The 27,418-nt window shown below is 36.2% G+C and overlaps 2 protein-coding genes across 4 annotated transcripts in view; one reads left to right on the top strand and one right to left on the bottom strand.

Moving 5' to 3' along the window:
• Positions 1 to 27,418, bottom strand: part of SUPT3H (SPT3 homolog, SAGA and STAGA complex component) — a 276,406-nt gene that overhangs the window by 207,742 nt on the left and 41,246 nt on the right. The window lies entirely within an intron of this gene.
• RUNX2 (RUNX family transcription factor 2) overlaps positions 26,175 to 27,418 on the top strand; it is a 148,883-nt gene continuing 147,639 nt past the window's right edge. Inside the window, exon 1 of the mRNA XM_032184836.1 lies at positions 26,175 to 26,247. Within this exon, the coding sequence (XP_032040727.1) occupies positions 26,190 to 26,247 (58 nt within the window). The 5' untranslated portion in view covers positions 26,175 to 26,189. The remainder of the gene's footprint in view (positions 26,248 to 27,418) is intronic.

The following is a 27,418-nucleotide window of genomic DNA, read 5'->3' on the forward strand; positions in this document are numbered from 1 at the left end:
AGCTAGGAAAAAAAAAAAAAGAAAAAAAAAAAAAAGGGAGAGATAGATATCCAAGAGATCTCTCAGAGTAACAGAACTCTGAGAACTAAGGCAGGCATTGCGCTATTTATTTTCATGTTTTGGGTCACCTGCCCAAACTCCAACAGACAAATGTCACAAGCCTATCTGTCTATATATATATATATACACTAAATGCTAAGTGTCAGCAGAGAAAAGACAAGCAACTCAAGTGATTCACTTAATCCTAAAATAAGCTCTATGACCTTGCAGAGATGTCAGATCAGACAGCAAAACGCAGAGGTGCAGACTGACAGACTCTTGTCCACTGGCACATCCCAAGGAACCGAAACAAGACAGGGAGACTCCTCAAGAGCACAGGAAAGAAAGGCTTCGCTCGCTCTGGAGCTGTTAATCCCAAGGGACACTATGTTCAAGCAGGACAACATGCAAGGCAGCATGACAGAGCACCAGCAGCAGGGCACAGCTTCCAGTACTGGTTGCAGCCATAGGGCTGCCCCAGGCATCCACCAGTTGGGACTCAGTGCTGGCTAAAGCTAAAACCAAAGACACAGGAACCAAAGCTAAAACACAGATAAAGGAACACATTCCTGATCGTCTGGCTCCTCCTAAGAGCTGAATTGAACCCCAAAGGTTCAAAGGTTCAAGAGGAGACTTTTGGAGCTACACATCTCAAGGATCAAACAGAAGACATAAAGCTGTAATGAACACAGTAATTTTAACTGAGGTAGCACAGATCCTAAATTTCTTCCTGGTACCTGCAGTACAATCCATCCAAGACTTTTTTTTAAAGGGGTAGCAAACAAAGATCTTCCTGATTCCTGTGAGTAAAAAGAAAATGCACCTATGAATTTATTGAAGGTTAGAGGGGTTCCTACACTTGGACCTTTCTTTGCGAAGAAGAAGGAAAAATAAAAAACTCTCCCTATGCAAAGCACCAGTAGAATAGGTTTAAGGTTAAAGGCATAAAACAATTAGCAACAAGATACCACAGGAAGAAGAAAAATAAAATAAAAGATGAGCTCTGATAAAAAGCTAATCAAATATTTAACAACTGTGATCATAAACATTTGCAAAGTTACTTCATTATTTCTCTTTAAAATGAAAAGTTCTTGCCTAAACCCATTTTTAAACAAATCTCAGGAAAATTGACATTGATTGCTACAATGCTGAACCCTAAAGTTGTCAGGCTAACTAACAAAGCTTTGTATTTTGTTTGTACAAGAGTTCACTTGCCTAGATCCATCACTTTTAGCTCATCTTACTTTTAGACAGTAGCAGGGTGCTTCACAGACCCACACAACTGTGTTCTGGTCCACACTACAAACCCAAGGTGTTTGGAAGAGAAACAGGGCCAGCAGTGCTCACATACAGTAGCTACTTACAAAGCCAGGAATGATCCAAACTAGAAAACAAATGACAAATAATTTCTTTGTGGAATATACAGGAATCTCAAAAATCAGGCAACAAGGAAAAAAAAAATAAAAAATGCTGAGCTCAGAAAATAAAGGAGGAGATGATGCCTTAAGATTATGTTTCTTGGGAAGGATCAGGAGTAAACAAACTTTCCCATAGCAAGGAGAAGGAAGCCATCTGTAACTCTTACAGAAACTTATTTTACTCTCCTTGTATTTGCCTCTTTACAAGAACACTTTCTTACTGCAAGGGGCCATCACAAAAGGTCTTCTCTCTACAAGCTTGCCTTACACCTGTTTTTGCTCTGACCTTCCACTGACATCAGTTATTACATGCCTTTACACAAAAATGTGAGCTATGACATGCTCATGATCAGAATGCATCCTCTCACTTTTACAATAATTTACTCTATGCCAGACACTATCTGAGGTTTAGTTTCTGGCCACCAAGAAATGCATTCATTCACATGAACAAAAAAAAAAGATCTGTTGACCTTCTCGAGCAATCAGAAAAATGAAAACATTTTCTTTTCCTGAAAGAAACTTTGATGTTGTTATCAAAGCAGGTGGCCAGACTAACTCACCGTATTACTGAATGAAGCTGTGATCAAAACTGTAAGTTTTATGGAAATTTACAAGAGCTGAGCACATACTTGACAGTGAATTTCATGAATACTTTAGTCACACACACTTTTTGTGTTCCACTGCTGGGCCCAGGCTTAAAGTATGGGAGGTTCCCTCTAAAAGAAATATTACTCAGATTTAGCTACATAACATGTAGCCAGAGAATGTAAACAAAGTTCCTTTTATTGTAACCACAATTTGATTCCATTAAACCCAAAAGCTGTATGCATGGGCATACATAAGAGTAATTTAGTTTGCCCTTGGAACTCCTGTACTACCTTCATCACAAGGACCTCTCATCCTGTTGTGCTTCTGAGATAAACAACCTAATTAACTAGATAGCTGTTAAGGTAAGATTTTGGAGGACCATACAACTGAGACCTCCTCATCACATTCTGGTCCTTTTCTGGTGAAGAACAAAGCAACCTTGACTGTTCTCAGAGCTCCCTTCACCTTTTCTTTACCTTCACCTCTTCCTGTTACATCTTATTCAACTCTTCCCATCCGTCTAGCTTTCCTTTCTGTTCTTCAGTTCTTGCTTTCAACTCCAGTCCTGGATCATCTCTCTCAGCCTGCTTCATCTACACAAGTCTATAAACCTCGGCCAAAGATTATGAGCTGACAAAAAGGAAAATCTTAAAGAGCTGTGATGGACTCACCCCTGCCAGCAGCCCAGCACCCACACAGCCTCTCACCCACTCGCCTTCCCCTGACCCCCAGCCGGTTCCAGCACAAAAAAAGAAGTCATCTGGATTACCTGAAGAGCAGGAGTCCACTCAAACAAAACAAAACTTGATACAGGTCCCAAAGGAATGTGACATATTTCAGGAAAAAAAATAAATAAATCACACCATACTTGCAAAACTGGACAATCTGCTCAAAGACAACACTTAGAAGAATTTAAGATTTAGAGCAGACAGTCAATTTAATAGGAATACCCAGTACAATAGTGAGCCCAAAATGTTTGATGAGATCACCAGATGTAACAGTGGAAAGTTATTCCACCTCTCTATGTCTCATTTATGATACTCATCTTAAAATCGTGTGCCCAGTCGCAGGATCCAATTTTAAAACAAGAGAAGAGAAGCTAGCTATTGACTAGAAGATATATTTATAGCAAAAGACAGAAGAAATCCAACTTAGCAAAAAAAAAAAAATATATATAAAGGGAGAGACCAGGAGGTGACTCAATATCCTAAGAAAGGTATATTTCCTGAAGAAAGATGCACAAGAGATTGGGGTAAGCCAAAGTGGTTGGAAATCAACACCAGACACACTCAAATACAGCTGCTGTTTAATTAAGTGATTAATTAGTTAAACAGAATACAAGAGATGTGGTAGATTCACTAGCTTTTCATATTTTAAATCAAGTCTGGATTCCACTGTGGAAGAAAAGTTTGACTGAGCTAGAGTGCAAAGAAGGCTGAGAGATGCACGGATTAATTAGAAGACATTTGGAATGAATGTAACACTGAGGCTCAAGGAAGTGAAATATGGCACCGCTTGGGGAAATCAAGCTGTAGAGAGGAAATAAGCAAGAGGAAATATGTATTGGGTTACCCAGAACACATAAAGGAGACGGAGAGGAAGCACCTCATAAATACGGCAACTGAATGAAAAGGTGATGGTAGGGTCTGCTTTCTGTGGAGAAATAAAAAGGACGATGCAGAGTGACAACGGAGAGGAGGAGGACAACTCAACATAAGCAAGAAGAACTGCTGCCGTGTAATGGTGCTCTTCGGCTGCGGCCATCGCACTGGAAAGGCAAAACATTTGAAAACTGAAAATAGACTGCTTGGAAATTAGAAAAAGTAGCCAGCAACCCAGCAGTATCTCTATTATTACGTTAGGTATTTGATAATTTTGTTGTATATAATAGTTAATCTCAAGGAATAGTAATTTTTATTAATTTGTTTTTCTTTAAAAAAATAAGGTTAAAGCAAAGCATTTTCATATACACCTATGTAAACTGTTTGCTTAATTTCAGTGTCAAGCAAATCAGGAAGCAAATTCAACCAGAAACCATGTTAACAATTAATAAATAAACAAAGTTCTGAAGGTTCCTGCTAAATTTATCAACAACTAGATCAGGCCCAAATTACATCTAGCAAATATTAAATCTACCGATTTAAATTAAACAACATGAAAAACAAACAAACAAACAAACAAACCAAGCAACAGAATTTATTCTTCAAAAAGTTATTACTTATAGAGCTGTTACATCTTTAAATGATTTTTTTTTTTTTTAGAGCTGTAGCATCTTTAAATCCTTCTCGTTTTTCAAATATTTGTACCCATATTTAGAAATTTTGATGAATTTGGACTCATTTGCAAAAGCGCAGTCATTTCCAATTTGCAATGAAAACAACAGTGCCAGATCTCTGCACCTATGAAAGTCTTACTGCACTTCTGTAGATGCCCAAATACTGATTTTTCTACTGTTCAACTTCAGGCACCCACAACTGAAGAACACGGCTTTCATTTATAATTCTATTATTAGATATTAATTTCTAGTGCTTTGATACTATGGGTGTAGTTACTACTTCAGGATCTCTCCTACACTATGCTATCTTAGGATAATCACTGGTTTAAATGTCAGTGGACCAAACTGTTTTCATTCATTCCAATATTTCTTTCACATGTAAATACTTTTTAAATTAAATCATTCCCCCTAAACTGACATCACAGATTTAACAGTTACTTCCTGATTAGAGAGGAGAGGAAGATGAATACCCCAGACTTTTCAGATATGTATGAGAAGATTTTCAAACTATACCTCTTGAACCCCAAAATCCCAACAGTTAAATAATTATAAACCAGATAGGTCTTTACACAGAAGTTTTATCATATAATTACGATGCTGATCATTTAGAACTATCCAAAACGTCTCCAGCATTTTTAAACAGCTAAGCAAAGTTATTTTTAAAATCAAACATATGTGCTTTTTTCTGTTTATGTCTTCGGAAAGAACATTCTGTATAATGAAAAACACGACCAAATTTTTCACAGTACATCACTATAAAACCCTATAATTGACTTTTTGGGTTGGTTTACTCTATATCTATTTTTGTCCATGTAGAAAACAGCAATGATGTGGCGAAAAGACCAAAATGTAGGTCCCATTGCAGGATAAGGCTCCATCCTGATTAGTGAAGAAGTATCATGTTTTCCCTGGGAAACATGCCCATTTTGTAAAAGGGAATTCAGTCCACATGAACCTCCTCTTTAGAGGAAAAAAAAAAATTAAAAAAAAAAAATCTGCCCTTTTAAGCAGCAGAGTCTAGTGATTGCTCTCAGCTTTGGCTAAGAATGACTGAAGAGAGCCCTTCCACCAAACAGAAGGCAAGTCTGCTGATAAAGTTCATTAACTTTATATAGATTTTCAACAAATAGGGGTTAGAAGCAAAACCAGCTTGTATTATTACTTCTTTTAGTTCTACCTGAAAGGACAAAATGTTTGACATCACCTGTTTTCTTCTTTCCCAGAAACAGTAAAATTTCTACATTTGTAATTCACTGTTTCAATTGATACCGCAGTGACTATGCATGTAACTCGATGTATATGAAATTCAATTTTAAACAGGAAGTCAGAAAAAAAAAAACTACACTAAAAAAAAAGGCATTTTCTTTAAGTTTATCCACACAATTGACCTAGATTATGTATTTTATTTTACATCCTATTCTCTTTCCCCCTTAAATGGACAATAAGCTATATTAGCACAGATTACCTACATGCTTCAATCACAGGGTAATAAAAAACTGTGTAGACACATTTTCAAAGAGTTCACATGCCAAAGGAAAAGAAAAAGAAACCTACTTCCTTCAGAGTTAATTAAAATAAACCATGTGGCATTAAAATTAGACTTAGCAGTTTGAAGAATATACTGTTATCTTGCAAATTGTTTAACAGGAAGACATGCCATAATTGCCCTGAAGTAAATCTTCGCAACAGAGAAATTGAAGATGACATCTAAATCACAAGCCTGGGAAATAGGGAATACATTGTCAACAGTCAAAAACAGGGGAGAGGTTTAAGGGGAAAGGTAGGGTGGTTGGTTTTTGTTTTTTGTTTTTAACTAAGAGGTAAAGTTAAGCTCATGCTTCTTATCTCAAGCAGAACGTGTTCTAATTAAAATATTTGTTGTCACTACCATTAAGATCCTCCCCAGATTTCAAAGAATGTAGGGTGTGATACCAAAATCATAAATTCCAGTAAGACAGATTAAAGTAATGGAAATCAGGTCTAGTTTCTCCATTGTGGCAACGGTAATACCTACAGTACATTATCCTACCAAAGCCAAGCCTCACTGAATCATTTCCACAAGCCAAGATGTTGATTTAAAAAAATGTTTGCAGGATCTGTTTCAAAGATGAAATATGATGAATGCAAAAGAGACCTTAGCATTGACAGACAGGATTTTTTCTGTGTGTGTCTTTGTTTTTCTTAATTGCTGAAGGAAGGAAAAAAAAAAATATGAAGTGTGCAAAGAAAAAATCAAAAATTCTTAGCTATGCTGATTTGAGATGTTTTAGTAACACAAACATCACACAGAACTGTAATAGAAGAATACAGTTAATTTGAACTGAAATATAAGAAAGTGGTTGTATGCTAAGGAAAAAATATATACATATATGTCTGAGAATTAGGTCCAGCTACACAACTTAGAAGAGAAGCCTTAATGTCAGCAATACCACTATTTCTCACCATTCACATGTGGCACAGAGCACTTCTCAGACTTGTCCCAGTGACACAGTGTGCAGCACGTCCCGCAGCACGCCTCTGTAACACAGCTTCTCACAGGAGCACCCAAGCACCTGACTGCACCTTAGCTTCCCAGCAGGTTAAGAGTAGGGAACAAATCCACAAGACAAAAATTTACATCCATGTCAACCCATGCTTCCCACACAGGCAGTGACACAAGCATGTTGGGAGTCATCTGGCTGATTTTAGGACAAATATTTTAAAGTTAATCTCTTACTGTAATTGCTTACTTCTCTCTGCTGGCTATAGGAAAAAAAAAAAAAAAAAAAAGAAAAAGATTATGCTATTTCTGATGTGTACCTTCACAATGCAGACCTGAAATGAAATTAATTCCTCTTGCAGCAACTATTTAGCCATAAATGAACAGGAAGAGAACACCAGAAAAGAAAACAAGATCTACTCAGAGTTGCAATAAAAGTCTCTGCCACCACTGAGAGGTTCCCCACCAGGAGTGACATGCACATAAGTGAGACCCATCCTGTCCAGGGGATGCTATAATGAAAACTAGCAAGGTTCAGATGCATCCTTTCCTCAAAACAGAAGGCAGGGAAAGCAGCCCTCACCAACACACCTAAAAGGTCTCGGAAATAAAAGTGCTCCCCTGAAACTGCAGCTCCAGGGGTTTATAGTGTTGAAGGTAACAGAAGAGGAGAAATACATTAAAATTATTCCATTCATCCCAAGATTGAGCTCAGCCCTGCTCTTACACAGATATTCCTGCTGGAATTCAGAACAAAACCTGTTGACCTGTGGATAATTTTAATTACTGGAAACAACATAGGTCTTTCAGGCAAATCTTTAATTTGTCAGTAACCAATCTGAAACATCTGAGAGAATATATCTGTGTGGTGAGTAAAACACTGAATCATTACGTCAACATGAGACTTAAGTGCCACAGGCACAGGAGAGGGGTTACAGAACTATCCCCTTTGTCAGCACGGAATCTTTCGACAGTGTCGCCAGAACCATGAGAAACGATATCATCACACATCACCTGCATGCGATGGCCCTGACAGAAAGCAGAAAGCCATCGTGGAGCCTCTTCAGTTCCCATGAATGGATATGCTCATTTCCTGCTTCTCAAGGATGTACCCTGTATCTCCTGGATTATCCACTGGTTGAACAAAATAAACTTTGCACAGAAATGTACTTACATTGCATAACTCATTTGCAGCTGATGCTGTTGAAGACAAACTAGAAAAATAAAAGATGGGAGACTAAAATGTTCACTCACTTTCATTACAAGTGTAATATCTACCAATAATAAGTACAGTTGCTATTTGAAAAGGAAAGATGAACCTACCAGCCTCAGAAAATCCCTTTCCAGCACTGCTTCTCAAGTATGGAAACAAGGCTCATGCACTTATGACTCTGCCCTGCCATCTAACTGTCCCATTGTTCATAATTTTGTCAAATTCTGCTGAAAAGGGCCAATGGGCAAAGGGTGTAGAAGTTTTATAAAAATAAAAAAAAGACTGGGTATAGTCTTTTTGTCAGCTGTGATCCAATTCCCTTGACAGATCAAAGCAGAAAAGAAGTGAGCAGGAACTTTGGACAAGACTGAAGAAGGACTCAAATACCCAGAAAAGTAAGTTCATTGAATAATTTGTTCAATGGTCTTATAACTGCATGCCTACATGGTCAACAAATCTGTTAGCATTCAAACAAGTCATGGATCCTTAAGAGCTGGTATTCAAACTTGTTTTGAAAGAAATACAAACCCCATGATCTGAGGTTAAAAATTCTATCTAAATATTAAGGATTTCAATGAGAACCCATTTGGAAAACAGATTGTCCCATATATCTACTGCAATGTTTTGTTCATCTTTCTTTAAAACACGTGGTGATGGCCATAATACAAACACAATATCAAAAGCTAAAGCTGAATTAAAAGAATTCCTCAATTCCTTTTATGTATATCTTACAAAATATGCGGGTATTTCAAGAAACTCCGATCAGTGATGGTTGTTTTGTAATTTTGTTTTATTTTTGGTTTGATTTGGTTTTCCTCCATATGAGCAGACTATTGCACAGCTGTCCTCTTTCACAGTCCTTATACTTTTTTTCCCCCAAAGTAATGAATTCTGGCCACTGTGAGACAAAATACTGAAATACATGAACAAGAGACATGATATTAGTTTTTTATATAAATAAATAAATTCCTGCTGATAAAGCATTTTGTTCACATTTTAACAAAGTTATTTCTATGCTACTACTGGAAAAATATATATACACACACTTATATTTTATATGTATTTGAAACAACCAATGTTGCCATGAATTATTCTAACTTGTTTTGCTCAACCCATATTCCAGGCTTTTAGCACGTACATCTGGCTACAGTGTTATCGGTTTTCTATGCTTTCAAAAGATGCACAGCAATTGCTACAACAATTAAACTAATAGCAAATGTACCTGGCATCCGACAAAATCAAAATTAATTTGTTATTTAACAGAGAAATGTGTTTGTTTTGTTTTTTTGTTTGTTTGTTTTTCTTTTTATTAGTCTTACACATTATCAGTAACTTGAATCAAGTCTGCGTTGAGAGGAATGTTATTTTCATTTAAAAAAAAAAAAAAAAAGAGTAGTTTCACCTCAAATGTCTATTGCACACTGATCCTGAGCAGCCACATCATAATGCCAGTCTGCTTTTGCTGAATATCTACAGATAAGCATATACGCACAATGCCCAAAAGTTGTCATAAACCTAAAATTTCATCCCAGTAAAGGCATTTCTCATTGCATAAAAGGATGTTAGAGAACTGCTGACCTGAATTTTCAGTGTAACTTGGAAAAAAAAAAAAAAAATCAGATCAGTGTAAAACACTGATTTTGGGGGTGGGGAGTAGCAGGAGAAAGAGAAATCCACAATTAAGCATCTAAGGATGCCATACTACAGACAATCCATTTTACATCCATGAAATAGGAAAAGCACCTCAATTATGTTGTTATCATACAGATACACGCATAGGCTTTCAATTATCACATAGCAAGGCAAAAACCAACAGCCGGGCCAAAATCTGCTACCTCACAAAACTCTTTAATAGATGAGAAAGGGGAAGGGGAAGTTAGAAATTTTTACCTTCTACCTCTGGAAATAATCAGTATGCAGGGAAAACAGGGCTGAGTTTTATGCAGCCATTAAAGAACCACATACAATATGTGTGGTCCTCCTGTAATCCAAAAAAATGGTATCAACGCTTTTGAATAGAGTTCTGAAAATACTTCGGATGTGATTAGATACATTTGCACCAATCAATCTTTCCAAAGGAAGTCCTGATTTACTAGTCTACTGTGTTGAAATGTTTGAAAAAGAAAACATTAAGTGCTTGAATATAATCATCATAAATCTGTGACAATATAAGGATAAATCAGTCCAGATGGCAGTGTGATAACATTTTGTGTTTCTAATCTATAAAGAGATGTATAAAGTTCACCCTCAGGCATACATAAAAGCATGGTTGAAATTTAAGATGATAACTGCTGGATTGAAAACTGGAATTAAAAATAAAATAAAATCTCAAGTAAGTGTTTAAAAGCAGATACACACATTATGGTTTCCGTGTATTTTGCCTATCATGATAACAATTATTATGAATTATATTTTTTGTTGTAAATTATCAGCTACAATATTGTATTTTGAATTTTTGCTGGAACTTTTTTATTAGTAAACACACCTTAAGGCTTAATTTTAATATTACCTAAGGATGGAACGGAACTGAGTTTATGCCCAAAGGGTTTCATTTAGCACACTTTTACAAAAGTATGGTAATAGTAAATATGCAAGTGAATCTCTCTCAAAAGTCAGTCATTTCAGACAAATGAATAGGATTTTAATAGCTTTAACATCATGGGTAATCACATAGCTTTCTATGGGGCTACCTCCTTTAGAAATGGCCTACAAGGTTAAGGTGCAATTAATAAAGCCTTTTTTTTTTTTTTTTTTTTTTTCCAGAGTGACAGAATCACAGAATGCTTTGGATTGGAAGGGACCTTAAAGATCATCTGTTTCCAGCCCCCTGCCATGGCAGGGACACCTCCCACCAGCCCAGCTTGCCCAAAATCCCATCCAGCCTGGAGTTGGGCACTGCCAGGGATGGGGCACCTTGGGGCTCCTTGGGGCAGCCTGTGCCAGGGCCTTGCCGCCCTCTGAGTGACAAATTTCTCTCTAAACATGTCCTCTCTGAATTTAAAGCCATCCTCCCTTGTCCTGTCCCTACCCCTGACCCAGAGTCCCTCCCCAGCTCTCCTGCAGCCCCTCAGGCCTGGGCAGGCCGCTGGGAGGTCTCCCTGGAGCCTTCTCCTCTCCAACACCCCCAGCTCCCTCAGCCTGGCTCCAGAGCAGAGGGGCTCCAGCCTCTGCTCCTCCTCGGGGCTTCCTCCAGGCCCAGTTTATAAGTATCAAGAAAATAAAGATATTTAAATAAGAAAAAAAAATCTGAAAAACATCAGATTTACTACCCAAATAGAGCAAAATTTGAAAATACCTTATTTTTATAAAGATTAACAGTGAAATACTCATATTTGATTGACCAATAAATTACAAATCAAAATTAATACCCCATAGGTTATATACTTTTGAAAATAATTGTACAGATTTACAGCCTACTTACCTTTACAAGCATAAGCAATTAAAGCTCAATTTTTTCCATCCTGATTTTACACCAGGTACCCTTTTATATGCGAACATCATTTTTTTCAAGATTCTGTGACTTTTTTCCCTGTGGTAATACACTGTTACACAGTATGTTGTACTATAATTGAGATACTTTTATCAGGCTGTCTACACACAAAAACTTAAGAATAGGGATCTGTAGAGAGATCAAGTACTCTCTAAAAAGGCAAGTATTGAATTCTTAAGGAAAGCCCCTGCTTAGTTTTCTCTCCAACACACCTCTAGTTTAGCCTAAGGTTACAACTAGACAACTGTGTTTTATTGCTATAGATAAACCTCACCTCCATGATCTTCCCTTATGCTTTTTTAAGCCTTGACAATTTGGGGATTCTATAATACCTTGTGGCAATGAATTTATGAATTCAGCTATTTAATTACACAGTTAAAAAACTACTTCCTTTGTTCATTTTAAGCCTGCCATCTTACAATTTAACTAGGTTCCCATTCACTTTCTCCACACTGCTCATAATTTTTCACTTTTATCACATCGCCTCCCAGTTGTCTCTTTCCAAGCTTTAGAACACAATTAATTCTCCTTGTATGGAAGTCATTCAAATATTATTTATTTTTTTTTAAATTCTAGACTGTTGTTTTCAAAATAGGGTAAAAACACAATTGCAAAACTACTCATAACACTCCTTTGCAGACATCTTCTCAATTCCCTCAAAAATACAATCACTTTTTGAGAATTACTGAATCTCATATCTCTCTCTCTCTCTTTTTTTTTTTTTTTAATAAAGAGCACAGAGTTCATGCACCTGACTTCACGTTTACCAGCAATGAATTTCATCCAATTTTATTACCCTCTCACTTCTGTGAAGTACTTATGTGACTCTACACAGGTCAGCATTTGATTTCAGTACTCTAAATAACTTTGCCATTAGCAAGCATTCTCTCTTCTCCAAGATCCTTGGTAGATCTTGCAAGTAAGTTTGCTCTAGTTTGAAAATAAAATAATTTCATCCTTAATTTCTCATCTTTTATTTCGCTAGCATATTGTAAAAGTATCTCTTCTTTGTATCTCACAACCTTTTGTAAAACTATTGAGACTAAATAACTACTACACAATTTACTCAAGAGATTAAAACTAATGGGGTTTCCCTCAAATTCTGTGCCAGTGTTTCAATTCCTTACTCAGCAATAAGACAGACTATGACTTGAAAATATGCAGTTTTGCAGATTCTTTTTAGACAAGCTGTTCAACAGAAATTATAACTAATTTTATGCTGAAACAACATGCATTAGTGGCATTTAATTGATAGTCACTGAGTTTTAGATATGCGTTCATTCTTCCAAGAAACCTTATTTTTAATCAATAGGTAGTCATAAAATAAATCCTTATTCCCTGCTGAATGAAAAACAATTAATAATAAACTACGATGAATAGAGTTTGAATAAATTAAGTAACAATACTTGAAAATAATAGATTTTTGCTCTTCCTATTTTATATTCAAAGCACACCAAAAAAGAGCTACATGTTACAAATATGGGATACTAAAAAGGATGATCAACTCTCACATGACAACTTAATTTTGTGTTAAGCCATGAATGATCTAAATTGAAGTTACATAAACAGAAAACTAATGCCACTGGCAAACAGCCTCAGTCTGTAACGTTTTATTTGAGAACCACTGGTTAAAGAAAAAGAGACGCTGAGCTTTGACAAAGAACGATATGGGAGATGACATCAACTTCTTCTGGCAAATGAGCTCAGCCTGCCAGCTAGCTGACAAATTAGCTTCTAAAAACCACTAACAGTAGCTTACAAAGTCACAGCTGTTATCCTGTTTTGAACAACAAAATGTTGATCTCAGTTGAAATGTCTAGTTTTACAAAAGATTTGTAAGTGCCCTCATTTTATTATTTTTTTAAACAAAGCAATAAGTTATACTGAGAAAAGCACAAGGAAAGGCAATGACTGCACTCTGATGACTTTATGGTGATGTTTAATAGACAAGATTAAGTGTAACACTTGCCTATTTTCGGCACCTTCCTAAAATTTTAAAAATCCCTCAAGTTACAGGCTCAGTAGCGACATAAATCTATAAATATGAAAGTACTATAGTCACTAGCAATTTCTTTAGCTAACTGAAGCAGTTCCCAAGATATTAACTTTGGTAGTAGAAAGAAATGCATCAAAAAACATGGCATTTACTTGTAGGAGATTCCATTAAGGGAGTTAAATCAACTGCAAGATACTAATGCTCTACTAAATTTGTCTACTGGTCATCACTGTAGAGTAAGTTAAAAAAAATCATATTACTTAGCACTTCAACTTAGTGTAAATCTTCACTTTTATGATAAAACATCAAGCAGTTTTCTCCATAACTCTGGGAAATAGCTGAGGACTAAATACTCCATTAAACACAATGGGGACAAACTCAGTCTTCATGTTGGTACTCCCATGACCTTCATCACTAGTATGTGAACTTCCCTGAAATGAAATTAATTAAACGTATTAAAATTAAATTAAACACAGCAAGAGTTTTCCTCCCTTTACACACAAGGAACTGAAAGACACAACAAACTTTGTAAAGTAACTTTGAAAAGAGAAGTCTATGTTTCAACCCCATAGTTATATGTACATCTCAAGCACCAGACTACAGCCATTTGCCACTAAAGCATTCTCTCAGTTCTTTCACAGCTATCTTATCCCTATAAAACTGCAATAACTTCAATAGAATTACTCCTGAATTATGGGTAAATGAAAGGAAAAATTAAGCCAAGAAAAATGTACGCCAAGTTCAACTGACTAGCCCAAAGCCAACAAAAAACATTGGTCAAAGGTGGAATGAAACTTGTAAGGTCCTATGTTTAGATATCTAATAAAGATTTTTACTTAATAATGCTACACAAGAATTCTATCAAAATATTTTAGTATTTTTTCATCTTTAAATAAACTATACATAGTATGTTAATGAATTAAGCAAGACTGCAGGCATCTTAAAGAGAGAAACACAACCATGTATTTTCAACAGTAAATCTAAGACTTATTTTAGAGCAGGTACTACCAACTCCCAAATTCAGACCCAGAATCTGTCTGCACCTCCATTACGTCATTTGTAAAACAAATTAAGTTGTTTACCTCCTAAACAAACATGAAGGAGGGTATAAGAGCTAATAATATCTGAAAACATGGACCACAGCAAGTTCCATTAATAAATACCCTGTTAGTTAACAAAGTGAAAAGCAGTAATACAGAAGATGGAAGAAACGTTTTCCCCTTGTTTTATGTGTTTGTTTTTTTCCCGCTTTCCACACAAATATGAGTATTCTGGAAAAGGAGAACTATGCTGTATAGCCTTCTATAGAGCCATCAAATGAAATGAAAAAAAAAGTATACACCATTGTAACATTCTTCCCACAGTCTCACAGAAACAATGGTTTTGCTGTTTACGGAATTCTTTATCCTCAGCACTTAGTTATGTCCACCACTGGGATATCACAACTGGCACATACCTGCAACATCCAGAAGTCACTTTAGTCCTTATCCCAGAAAAAAAAAAAAATAATAATTTTAACAAAAAAGTACATTCTAAGTGAGCACTATAGAGCAGTCAAGAAGTTTAGATTTTGTTTTTCACTTCCAAATTTCAGTCTCCTTATACTACCACTGTGTAACTGATATAGATAGTAACATACCCCTCCCCAGAGGGAAAAAAATAAAAAAAATGTTTGTTAAGTATTCTCATGGTGTGATATGTGCCACAGAAGTGCACATGAAAGTTAGTAATTCTTCTTCTCCACAATAGGGTTTGAATACTGGGCAGGGAAGATGGCAGGCAGCCACACAGTGAGCAATAAGTGATAAAAAGAAAATCACTGAATAACCAATTCTGAAGTGAGTAGTATTTATTCCATGCAAAGAATGAATCAGGAGTGCTGGAAAGAGGGAAAAAAAAAAAAATCAAACAATTAACACTGTATTATAATGTACCATGTGCAACGGGGCTGTACTATCTATCACTGGATTAATTCTAGCATTTCTGTTATAGTTTCATTAACTTATTCTTCCAGTGTAGACTTTGGGTAAACTTACCTCTTTAGCAGAGGAACACAGATTTAAGGGAAGAAAATCTATCACTTGGGAACAGTTCTATCTGCAAGTGCTTCAAGGTCCACCTCTCAATAGGTAAACTATTTTATTTTATAGGTGATCTTTATTATTTTAGTTGCCTATCTGTCATATGTCCAATCTAGTGATAGTTACTAAAGAGAGTTTAAAGGGAAGCATTTAAAGAATTAAAGTGTTCTGTACAATTCATGGATTCTAAAAATGTGTCTGGGCATAATAATGTCATGTAATGAATGTCTGACTCTTTCAGTTTATTTCAGTCACTCAAAAGGAAAAATAAGCTTGAATTACTGTAGCTCCTATACACAGATAAAACAGGTATTTTCTACCCACATCACAAAATGAGAAGATTGAATTGCATTCAGTTATGAATTGGATTTATTCTTCAATTAAAACAGAAGAAAAATACATCATGCTGAAGCTAAATGACAAACCAAATGCTATTCCATTGTAATTTTGTCCAAAAGACAACTAAATTTGTTATTTCTTCAATCCTTTGATCATTATGTTTAGCTTGTAAAGATGCCACTTACTACTGCAAATAGTCCATTTCTGAACAGACTAGTATCATTTTTCCTGAAACTGAAATATAAACATTCTGCTGCAGAGCTGCTTCAAACCCACACTGGGCAAAACTGGACTTAAAGAGCAAGAAAACATTTAGACTTTCATAAAAAATAAAACTTAAAAAAAAAAAAAACTTTGAAGAAGGGAGAACAATTACAGATCTTACAAAATAAGCAGGATAAACATGGCAAAATAAAACTGCATATTTTATCTTCATCCCAAAGCCCAAGTACTGAAATTCCTTTGTAAAACATCGAAAGATACACTGTATTAATAAAGGTACAAAACATGAAAGATAAAGGTCATTTTAGCTCATTTTATATTATACAGAGCAGATAGTCATTTCTGAGGGCCCCCATCTTAAAGCACATGCTCTAAGAAGGAACTCTGGCTCCTGAGAAGCCACATTTCCTTCAGCATTGGGGTTTTTGGCAAAGCAGCAAAACTGCCCAGAGCACTGCTTGTTCCTACAGAAATATCTGGTAGTGTAGATCCATACATCCCCATGGGCTTCCCCAAATACCCAAAGATGCCTGGCTACAATGAGTTGTTCTGGCAGAAGAATTTCAGAGATCTAATCCAAAGGAGACAAACATCACAGAGAACATCCCTGTTATAACTGACCTCATCTAATGGATTTTGTTACAAAGCGGGTGGTATACGAATTAATCTATAATGGAGATTCTACTACCCTAAAATACAGTTTTAAGTAAAGTAACAAGCTTACGAACCAGGACGGAGTTTCTGTATTCCATGCAAATATTAGCTGATCGACACAGAATCATACAACATGATGCTATCATAGAACATAAAATGCTCTTTACTTTTGATGTGCATTTATGTCAAACCTGTGTGTTCAAGTCTTTAACAAATTTACAACACAGTTCAATTTTACCTACTCTACCAAATTTCTGAACAAGATTTTTTTTAGCGTAGCGCTCCTGTTCCAGTGTTCATGTTCCAATGATTTATCCCAATCACTAATAATAAAATTGTCCATATGAGTCCAAAAGTAATTTGGGTACTTAAGTGTCCCTTCATTGCTATGGTCTGTCCCCACACACACTAATCAGTTGACAATGCCCAATATTCTCTAGGCTATCCTCTATCATCTTTTCATGTCATCACCACCTCCAGCACACACACACAAACAAAAAATAAAAATGCAGAATTTCATCCTGCTTCACAACTACCAGTCAGGCCACATTTCTCACTCAAGTCTCAATCAACCAAAGGCTAAATAGTCTTAATTTATTTTTATTTTATACCTAGCCCTACACACACACTCCAACCTCTTCATGTTACTGACAGAAAAAAATGTGGTTCCCCTCAAAAGCTCCAGATTAGCAATACCTTTGACAGCTCCCCCAAACTCTACTATAATGCCAAGTATTGCCAGTATTGTTTTGGCTGAAAGGGAAACACATGATTCCTTTAATTATAGGCTGATCGTCAACTTAAAAGCACCCTTTCACCCTACTGGCTACACTCAGCAGAACAAATTGGCTTGGATGCCTATGAGAGACTTCTCTCGTGGAGCTAACAGTTAGTATCTTCTTTCTTATGCATACAAACAGTACAGAAATAATCAACTAAAGAAATAAAATATTTAAGTATTAAAAATAAATAATGCACATCCTGTTTCATCCACACAGAATATTCCATGAAAGTTCGTATTACTTATCTTAGAAGGTATAGGTTTGGATTCTTGCAACCAAACTGCAGGGTCTCTCTGAAAACCAGCCCTGCTTCCTCCCTTCTGGGGAGGGAAAGTCAGAGAAGAAAGAAGTATAAGTAGGAGGAATGGCTGTAATTTGTTTTTATATTTTTTCTTCATCACCACTTCTCAGTTATCAAGCAGTATGTTATGCAGAGCATGGAAAAAAATCCAAAAGAATTGACATTTGCTAACCTGAACATCAGTGAATACCCCCCTCTCATCCTCTTTTCAACTCCATATGAATGATCTCTTCTCCACCAAAAACCCACAATGTATTTTAATTACAAGGCAGAGCTTAGACTTTTCAAAAGCGTGGAAAAGTAAGATCCAGGTATTAAACACTGCCTGCTTTCTCCTGCAGATGTGACAGAGCAACCAACCAACTCTCCAGCATGGAACACATCACAGGTCAGAAATTTCATATAAGCATCTCCCATATCACAGCATCACTGAAGTCTGGTTCTGTTCCAGTATTCTTTAGCCATACCTATACGTGCCATTTTAAGTGCTGAGCAGAGATAACCCAACTCACTACAAATGAGCTCAATGCCACACTGAATACATCCAGGCAGCTTCCAGTATCTGAACCGGCTCTTTCAGAATAAACTGGTTTTCACTTTGCACTCCAAACTCCCAGGCAATTCCTTCCTGTGCATACTGTCAATGTGAAAAGGGATGCATGCTATTTGTTCTTCATCCTGTTTCAGCTTCTTCATTTCTCCTCACCTTCAATATTCTTCTATATGTATATCCTTCTACACAAAATGGAAGCCATACTGTTAAAAAAAGAATCTCATTAAACAAAAACAAAAATGTTTTATATTGTCCTCTTTCCAATCTTATTTCTTCCATTCCCTCTTATTAACTTTTCCACTTTCTCAGGAAAGATCTTCAGATCTCTTCTCCACCAAAAGCACACTTAGACTTTTGACAAGTAAGGAAAAGAAGCAGAGACAGGTGTTACTTTAAAAATGGATGTGGAGAGATAAATGAGAGAAAGCATTGAACTATCTAATTTAACTATTTTTTCTAAAAAAAATACCACTTACAGGTCTGAGGATCTCAAACTTACATAAATACATAAAAGAGCAGAGAATTATTTCACTTTGCACACATTACATAAGAAATGATCATGGTGTTATACAGAAGAAACTGCAGTGACCAGGTATCACATTCAACTTCAAGTAAACTACAGTATCAGTCAGTTAAACACAAGAAATTCTTCATATTAGATTTGTAGAGAAAGTTAATAATAAAATTAAAAACGACAACTCTCTCCATGAAATTCTTCAAATCACTGACTTTTAATACAATTCATTCTAAGGTGATCTTTTTTTTCCCTTTGTCTTTTTTTTTTCCTTAAAAGGCATATATTTAATTGTATACTCCTCAGTGCAGTGACTATTTCCTTAAGTGTCTGTAGAGTCCACTGCTATAAGCAACAGTAATGCAATGCTAAGTAATAAAAAAAAAAAAAGGAATGTTTTGTTGAGAAACAGCCATGCATTAATTATGCAAGATTATCTGAAAAAATACACAAATAGGGGGCAAAAACCATGTCATTATGAATCCTTACCTTTAAAGCATCACTACCCAATGAACGGTTTATGATATTCCATTTCAGTATTAGATTTAATTTCTCTTGGGGTATTTAAAAAACATCTGTTCTGAAAGTTACCGAACGGGTATTGTTTACGCAGAAATTCTACAGGGTGCAACCCCCTTCCACACTGTCAGTTAAACATACAGTATTTTAAATACACATTACGGAGCCAAATGTTGAAGCAGGCACTTAGAATGTGAAGAATATTCTACACGTTAAAATACACATGAAAAATACTGTCCAGGAATTATAGCATAAATCAAATGCAGATTCTAAATTCGGTATTTAATAACTATGCAATTTAAAAAAAAACATTTCGTTTTTATTACTTACTGAACTAATTTCATGTCTTAAATCTACATTGCTACAGACTTACACAAGCTACTGAAGCTGGTATAATTTTAAAACCAGAAGCAAATCTTTATTGCTGAACTCTGCCCCTGAAAATGGGGTTTAATATGAAAACACTGACACCAAAACTGAAGAGCGTGAATAATCTGCTTTAATATTCTCTAAAATCTGTTCTCTAATCTTGATTGAGGTCTGAAAGCAGCAAGTCTGGATGTTTCCAGTGTAAATGTTGTGCAAAAACTTTACAAACATAGATCTAAATCTGCAATTGCCATTACTAAAATAAATGAAAAATCTATAAGCAGCAGTGAAACTGGCATGCAAATAAAAGAACTGTCAAGACATATATTGCCTAAAAATAAGCTTACAATAACTATTTTAAAGACTGTGTGTGGTCTTACCCATATATTTTGGCAAGATGCACTTTCTCCAACCACAGCTAGATTCATCCAAAAGCAGTGGCACTGGAGAGTCTCTGTCTCACCTGTCAAACTTGAAGAACGTTGCTCAGCAGACCACCATGAGTCCATGGATAGGATCCACAGCACTACAGCAGCTGGTCTTGATAAGTGTTCTCTAACTATAGAGGCAAATACTTCAAAAATGTTCTGTAAGAGGATCACTCTTAATATACGTGCATTTAAAAACAAACAGACAAAAATACATCTAGAACAAGACTTTCGGGGCATTTATGGCAAAGCAGCATCAGTGACCACATACATCTCTCTGTGTGATGTCTCAAAGTGCTCACAAAAGATTCAAGCCTATTAAATATACCTTAGAAGTTAACTAAATTTATGTACTTCTCACGGATTATTAGATTGCAGGCAACCAAATAAAAGAACTAGACCCTCTAACTCTTCGTATAAGCTAGGAAGATGAACTTCTCGGTTCCTTTCCCACACAACACTGAAAATATTTTGAGACCAGCCTACAAATCGATGAAGTGGGAAGGAAAGATGAAAGGCTGCTTGGCTATGGGAAAGGTAGGATTCAGTGGACATGGGATGAAGCAAGCAAAGCTGCCAGCTGTAAAACTACACAAGAGGATATTTCGACGACCAGAAAAACCTAGGGAGAGAGTTTATCGTACTTCTCTCTATATAAAGTAACTTTGGCTGTTATTGAAAAGTATATAATCATTAATTTCCAGAGCGATGTGAATATTTTCTAAAAATAGGTCTCTGCTTTTAACTGCTGAGATCTGCTCGGGTTTAACTACTGGTGGCATTGTAGCCTAAAAGCAAGAAAGGCTCTAGAGAGATTACTTTCACTTTTCCCAAGATATATTTAGTGTACTAACTAGCATAGTTAGGATATTATTTTTCTTTGGTTTTGTCAGTAGCATGTTTGAAATAAATTTTATTAAGTGGTAGTGTATGTAACATTGCATTGTGGGTAGCAGTTTCCTGCCTTAACCTAGCCACATCCTCAGCTGTTATATGAGACAAGTTTCCCATATTTTCTGCAAGTTGACTTCAAAAAAAAAAAATAAAAAGGGGAAAAAAAAAGACAGGAGAAAACAGCTAAAAGGTTAGGGTGATATTAAACGCTGTATGATGGCTGTTTAGAAGGTGGATGTCAAATCAAAAGGGATCTCTCAATTACCCTACAGTCTACAAAATACTTATTGGAGGAACACAAGGAAAGTAACACTTGTCAGAAAAAAAAAATGTCTGAGCAGCAAAAACAGCCAAGACAAGGTCTATTTGACCATTAAGATATAGACCTTTAGTCTATATGATATAGACCTTTAGTCTATATCTTATATGATCAGTCTGAGCCTGATCAGAGGACAGAGACTTGGCAACTCAAGATGAATGAAAACCGCTTGCTATTAAATCATGTACTCACTGATTAAGAGAAGATGAGCATCCTTTTAATTTAAATAACAGTTCAGTTTAAAGTTTAATTTGATTTCAGTAGCCTGATTCCCTGGTACAGAAAATATGCAATGCTTGCTTACACTATAAACACAGAAGTATTTTTTCTCTCTCTGTTTCATGGTACCAGGTCCCATCTCCTTCAAACTACATCTTATTTAGGAAAAAAAAAAAAAAAAAAGGTAGAGAACAGAAAATCATCATAAAAAGGCTGAAACAACTGACATTCCACACTACTCCTTGCAGACACCAGTAAGTAGCATTTTTAAAGGAATGAGTACTGAAATAACCCTGATGTTATTATATTTTATTTTTATTAATGGGCAGTTTCAGTTTTTTGCTCTAACAGGTCAGTAGCATGGTAGCAGCAAACTTGAAGCTGCTGCAAAGATGTTGGAGGCTAGAAGTCTACAAGACACCCAAGTCAAGCAACAGAAGTTCCTTAAAATGTGCAAACATTTTAAATGCACATGGTAAATTAAATCTATTAGCTAAGAACCATCCGAAAATACAGTACAATCATTCTAAAATGTGCAATGACTTCTCACTGAGTTATGAAAACCAGAGCCAAATAGAGACATTTCTCTCATTAAAAAATAAAAATAAAACAAAATAAATGCTGCTCTAGCAGAAACAGATACATTAATAGCACCTGCAATTAGCACTTGCATCTGAGGAAACTGCTCTAAAACTTTCTGCACTATAAAAATCAGTGTCTTGTTATAGTACATACTGTAAAACTTGTAAGCAAGTGCAATTTAACAAGTTTGTCATCCTATTACTTCACACAGCATATTTATACGTCTCTAGCTGTAGCACAGAAACAAACATTTAAGTACAAATAAACTTGATCATACTGTTTATATGCTGCATGAACTTTGAGTGACATAAGGCAAAATGTTTGGAAATAAAGCATGGCTTAAAAGTTTCAAAACAAATTTCAAAAGAAAAAAAGTGAAAGATGTAATTATCTTTTAGTGTTGCATTACAATTGACTTTAAATAAGATTCCACTTGTCGTCAAAGATCAAGCTTATAGTTTACCAGAGAAATTCCTTAGCATAATACTTCCTTTGTAAGTGTAATTGTGACTTAAAGCATCCCCTATGGAAGTCATAAGTGAACTTCGATTTCTGTAGATCTACCTTTTAAACAACAGGCTGCCAAGAGTAAGTCTGCAATCAAGACACCATTAGCACAGTGAATTTTAGGATTCGTGTATCTGCTTCACTAAAAGTGCAAACTATACTGAAAGAAACCAGCAGTTTCACAGGTATAAGGTCTGTATACAATTTTGTTTTATAATGTCTGTATACTGCCTATTAAAAAAAAAAAAAAAAAAAAAAAAAAAAAAGTTTTTCATTGTCAGTTTTTGCAAACTACATCTAGTTTACCTACTTAAACAACTTGTTCTTCTGCTTTTAATATATTTTTAACTCATTTTGCCTTACTAGAGGAAGACTTCACTGTAGTGGTCTTGACCTTGATATCACAGGTGAAAAAGTATGTACAGGACAAAAAAAAAGCTCAAAATTATCAAATCTAAACATAATAACCAAGTCAGAGAATAGCTCTGCATACACAACTGACAGCATTAAAAGCCACTCTAGAAAAAGACTGACTACATCTCAAGGCAAGGAATTTAAAAAGTCAGACCCCTGGAGGAAGTTCAATATTCAAATATTAAAGATGTAGCTGAGAATAAATTCCAAAGTTTAAAAAAATAATAATAATCAACTAAATTTAAGTGAAAAGAAGTATCTATGTTCAGGACATAAGTGATCTATTACATAGAAGTACTGAAGTTACCTACCATCATATAAAAGTTGATGTAGTTGAAGGAACATTGTGCTTACAATTAAGAGTTCCACAAATAACAGAGGTAGAAACCTCCAAAGACTTCTGCTGCATCAGAAGTTGATTAAATCTGGAATTCACACAAACATATTTTGTTTATATGAAGTGATTACCAATCTTTTCATCATTTTTATGCACTTAGCTTCTTTCCATTGGTGTTCTTATCCATACTACGAAAATATAAAGAACTACAAAGGAATCCATCACTAGAAGAATTAAATAGCACTCATACAAAAGTAAAAGGTAGGTGATTTGCAGAATGCTCCTTTTTCATTTAAAGACAGAATTCTACAAATACATCAGCATCTAATAACTTCCAAAGTACTGAATGAAGAACGATGTTATTTACCTTATTATAAATACTATAAAAGTACTTTTTATGTATAGGGATTTGTGTTGCTTTGATAAATACATGATAATGAAAAAAAAGAAGGAACCAGCTGTAATTTCTTACTGCAATCTCCCTGCCCATTTCCTCTCCATCCCCACAAAGCAGAGAACCTGCTCTCCACCCACACCTCCAGCTCTCCATCTCCCACCACTGCTGGCCAACTTCTTGCTGGGAAAGCTGAGGACAGAGAGAAAAACAAAAAAAAGAGGGCTGCCAGCCTCAAAGAGACTTCTTTTATTTTACAAAGAAAAGCTGAACAATATTTAGAAAGTGTTTTATACAATTCTTCTGCTCTCTGCAATATATACAACAACAAGCAAACAACAACAAAAATCACCCTGCAAAAGCTAGAAAATCCCGTGCATCTGTGATACAATCAGGCTAATAAGAAAAGTTCTAGACATAATGTCCAAAGAGGCAAAAAATAAGATACTTTCTCCAAGATGTTTCCAATTTTGTTCTGAATCTGAGTGAGCAAATCAAGACTACTAATACACACTGTCTGTGCACATTATTCCTTACTACACACAGCATTTTGCAATTTATTTCAAAGCCTCTATTATAAACAAAAAAATACTGCTTTTGTTAACCCACTCCGTACTGGTACAGTAAAGGCTTATATTACACAATCAAAGTCAAAGTTGCAATATGTTGAGTATATAAAAAATATTACACACACATGCACACATATGATATTAAGCATTTAAATCTTACATATGCATCAAATTTATGTTTCATTTTAAAACTAAGTGTTAACATTAACTGGTGAATGAAGTTATTTATGGTCTTCCAAAAAGCCAAAGACTGTTCTATTTCTCCTAAACACTGAAACTATAAGCAGCAATTAACAGAAGCGCAATCACAGTCTCACAGCTCACTCTGTTCTGCAGTGTCTGTACTAAATCCCAGCAATACTGGCACTCCAAAGCATCCCTCGGAAGGCAGTACACAACTGGCTATGCTATTTAAATGACATATTTTGCCCCCAATATAAAAGCAAAATAATTGCCCTTAATTTGCATTACATAAAACTGCCAACTAGTTTTGAAGGCATGTAAAGCAAGGCAGACATGATTTAAGATTTGCAAAGGAATCCCCAGCCTAACACTTGTGTGACAGCCAATTACAGGGAAAAAACACAAGCCCAACAAGCAGGCTGCTACTAGACCTTCGGCAAGGTAAAGTTTCTTACAATGAGTTACAGATTCACAAGTAGAGGAAGACAAGGAGAAAAAGTAAAACAGAAGGAATCCAGCCACCCAGCAAATCTGAAGCAGACCCAAGATCGTGATACAATCCAAAGATGTAAATTATTGTAAATCATCACTGTTGTTCAGAATTTCACACAGCCACTTGTGCCAATTTTGCTCACTTTTCCTCAGACACAATAACGAAGCAGGGAAAGAGAAAAGAAAAAGAAAATGGAAAGGAGGAAAAAAAAAAAAAGAAAAGGAGGGGGAAAGAAGAGTGGGGGGAACCTGAACTGAGAATACAAATAAAGTTCTGCTGTCCATATGCTTTAACTGTACAGAAGTTTGGGCTCTTACAGCATTTTGTACTCTCTCCAAATCCTCATGAGTCACAAAAATTAAAAAGCTATATCCTTCTGGATGCCAGGAAGGGCCTTACCACGGGCCTTTTGTCAAAAAAAAAAAAAAAAAAAAAGGAAAAAAAAAAAAAGGAGAGAGCAAGAACAAGCCCCAGTGGTAGGCAGTCCTCTGCGAGTCCTCTGATGTCACAAGCCACATGATTCTCTCTCTCCAGTAACAGTGCTTGCAAAAAAAAGGAGTTTTAAAGCTTTTGCTTTTTTGGATTGTGTGAATGCTTCATTCGCCTCACAAACAACCACAGAACCACAAGTGCGGTGCAAACTTTCTCCAGGAGGACAGCAGAGGAGGCTCTGGGTTTTAAATGGTTAATCTCCGCAGGTCACTACCAGCCACTGAGACCAACAGAGTCAGTAAGTGCTCTCTAACCACAGTCTATGCAGTAATAGTAGGTCCTTCAAATATTTGCTCATTCTCTTTTTTTTTTTGTTTTGTTTCCTTGCTTTTCACATGTTACCAGTGCTACAACAATTTTTTTTTTTTCTGACAAAAAAAAAAAAAGAAAGCAACTATAGGGTCTATGCAATGCAGGGGCACTGTAAAACTAAACCAAGGTTTGGCTATGGTTTGTGTTTGCAGTTTGAGGATCCAAGAAGTATTTACACCAGGAGGTGAAAGCTCTGCGTGAAACGAGAGGGACTATGGCATCAAACAGCCTGTTCAGTTCAGTGACACCATGTCAGCAAAACTTCTTTTGGGGTGAGTACTGCGACATCTCAGCTCCCGTTTGCCACGCTCGGGGTTTGCTTAACGATGCTGGGGACGGTTATGGAAACAAAAAACTTGCTGAATGGGATGCTAGGGTGGGGAGAGAGCATAGCAGGCTTGGGGGGGGGGGGGGTGAAGGGGAAGAAGCAGTCATCATAAAAAGTTTCTGCGCATTTATGAACAAATTTGTGAGCTGAGCAGAAAGAGGTCGGCGGTGGCTAATTCTGACAGCAGGTGTGCTCAGCTGGGCCGCGCGAGGTGGCCGCAGCCGGGGACGTGGGATGGGGTGTAGCACAATACCCAGCCCTATCACAGGTACAAGGGACCAGGTAGGTAGGGAAACAGCCAACGACAGCAAGGAATAGCTTAGGAAGAACCGGTGCAAAGCGTAAGCCTTCAATGCATCCAACGTGACTGCTTAATGCAAGTTATTCTGAAGGAATTACAGGATTTAGCTCTGTTTCCTTAAACCTGATGTAATGAGCAGCGTGCAGCTTGTAGCAGCTTCTCCTATCCCTAGTTGCCCTATCATTGTACCAGGCATCTTATTTTTAAGCATATATGCCCAATGAAGTTATCAGAAATGCGCAGTCCTTCGCCCTCATTCAGCAGCAAAGGGTGCTATTTAACGGGCTTGTTTCTGAAAGCAAATTCTCCTCATTGCACTTGTCGTGAACAGGGCGAAACATTCAGGCATAAAAATATTAACCTATGAAATGAAGTTATGCAATTTAATATGCTGATGAATTTAGGCTTTAATTGAAAGTGGGGTTTAAAAAACTCTGTAGAAGGGCACTGCCAAATCTTTGCTTCAATATTCAGAACTGTAAACACAGGTTCCTTTAAGAAATCATGTATGTAGACTGAGGCAGTTATTTATATGTCCTGCAGACACACGTGCCCATAAAAAAATCATAAATGCACTATAAAATTACACCTCTATCATGGCGTATTTAGAAAAGCTTCTTCCTCTCAGATATAGTTTTAAAATCAGCGCAGGGCACCTCACGCTCAAATTGAATATAACCAAATCTGATTTTAAGTGATTGCTCTGCAAGTAAGATGAAGTTACTTTTAAAATGTGATGGAAAATGCAGTATTCTAGTTCCCCGTGACCGGTGGTAAGAAGCATATGCAACAGTTCTCTCAAAGCATCTTTTTC

This window comes from Aythya fuligula, chromosome 3 (genome assembly GCF_009819795.1).
Source record: "Aythya fuligula isolate bAytFul2 chromosome 3, bAytFul2.pri, whole genome shotgun sequence".
NCBI classification, from domain to species: Eukaryota; Metazoa; Chordata; class Aves; order Anseriformes; family Anatidae; genus Aythya; species Aythya fuligula.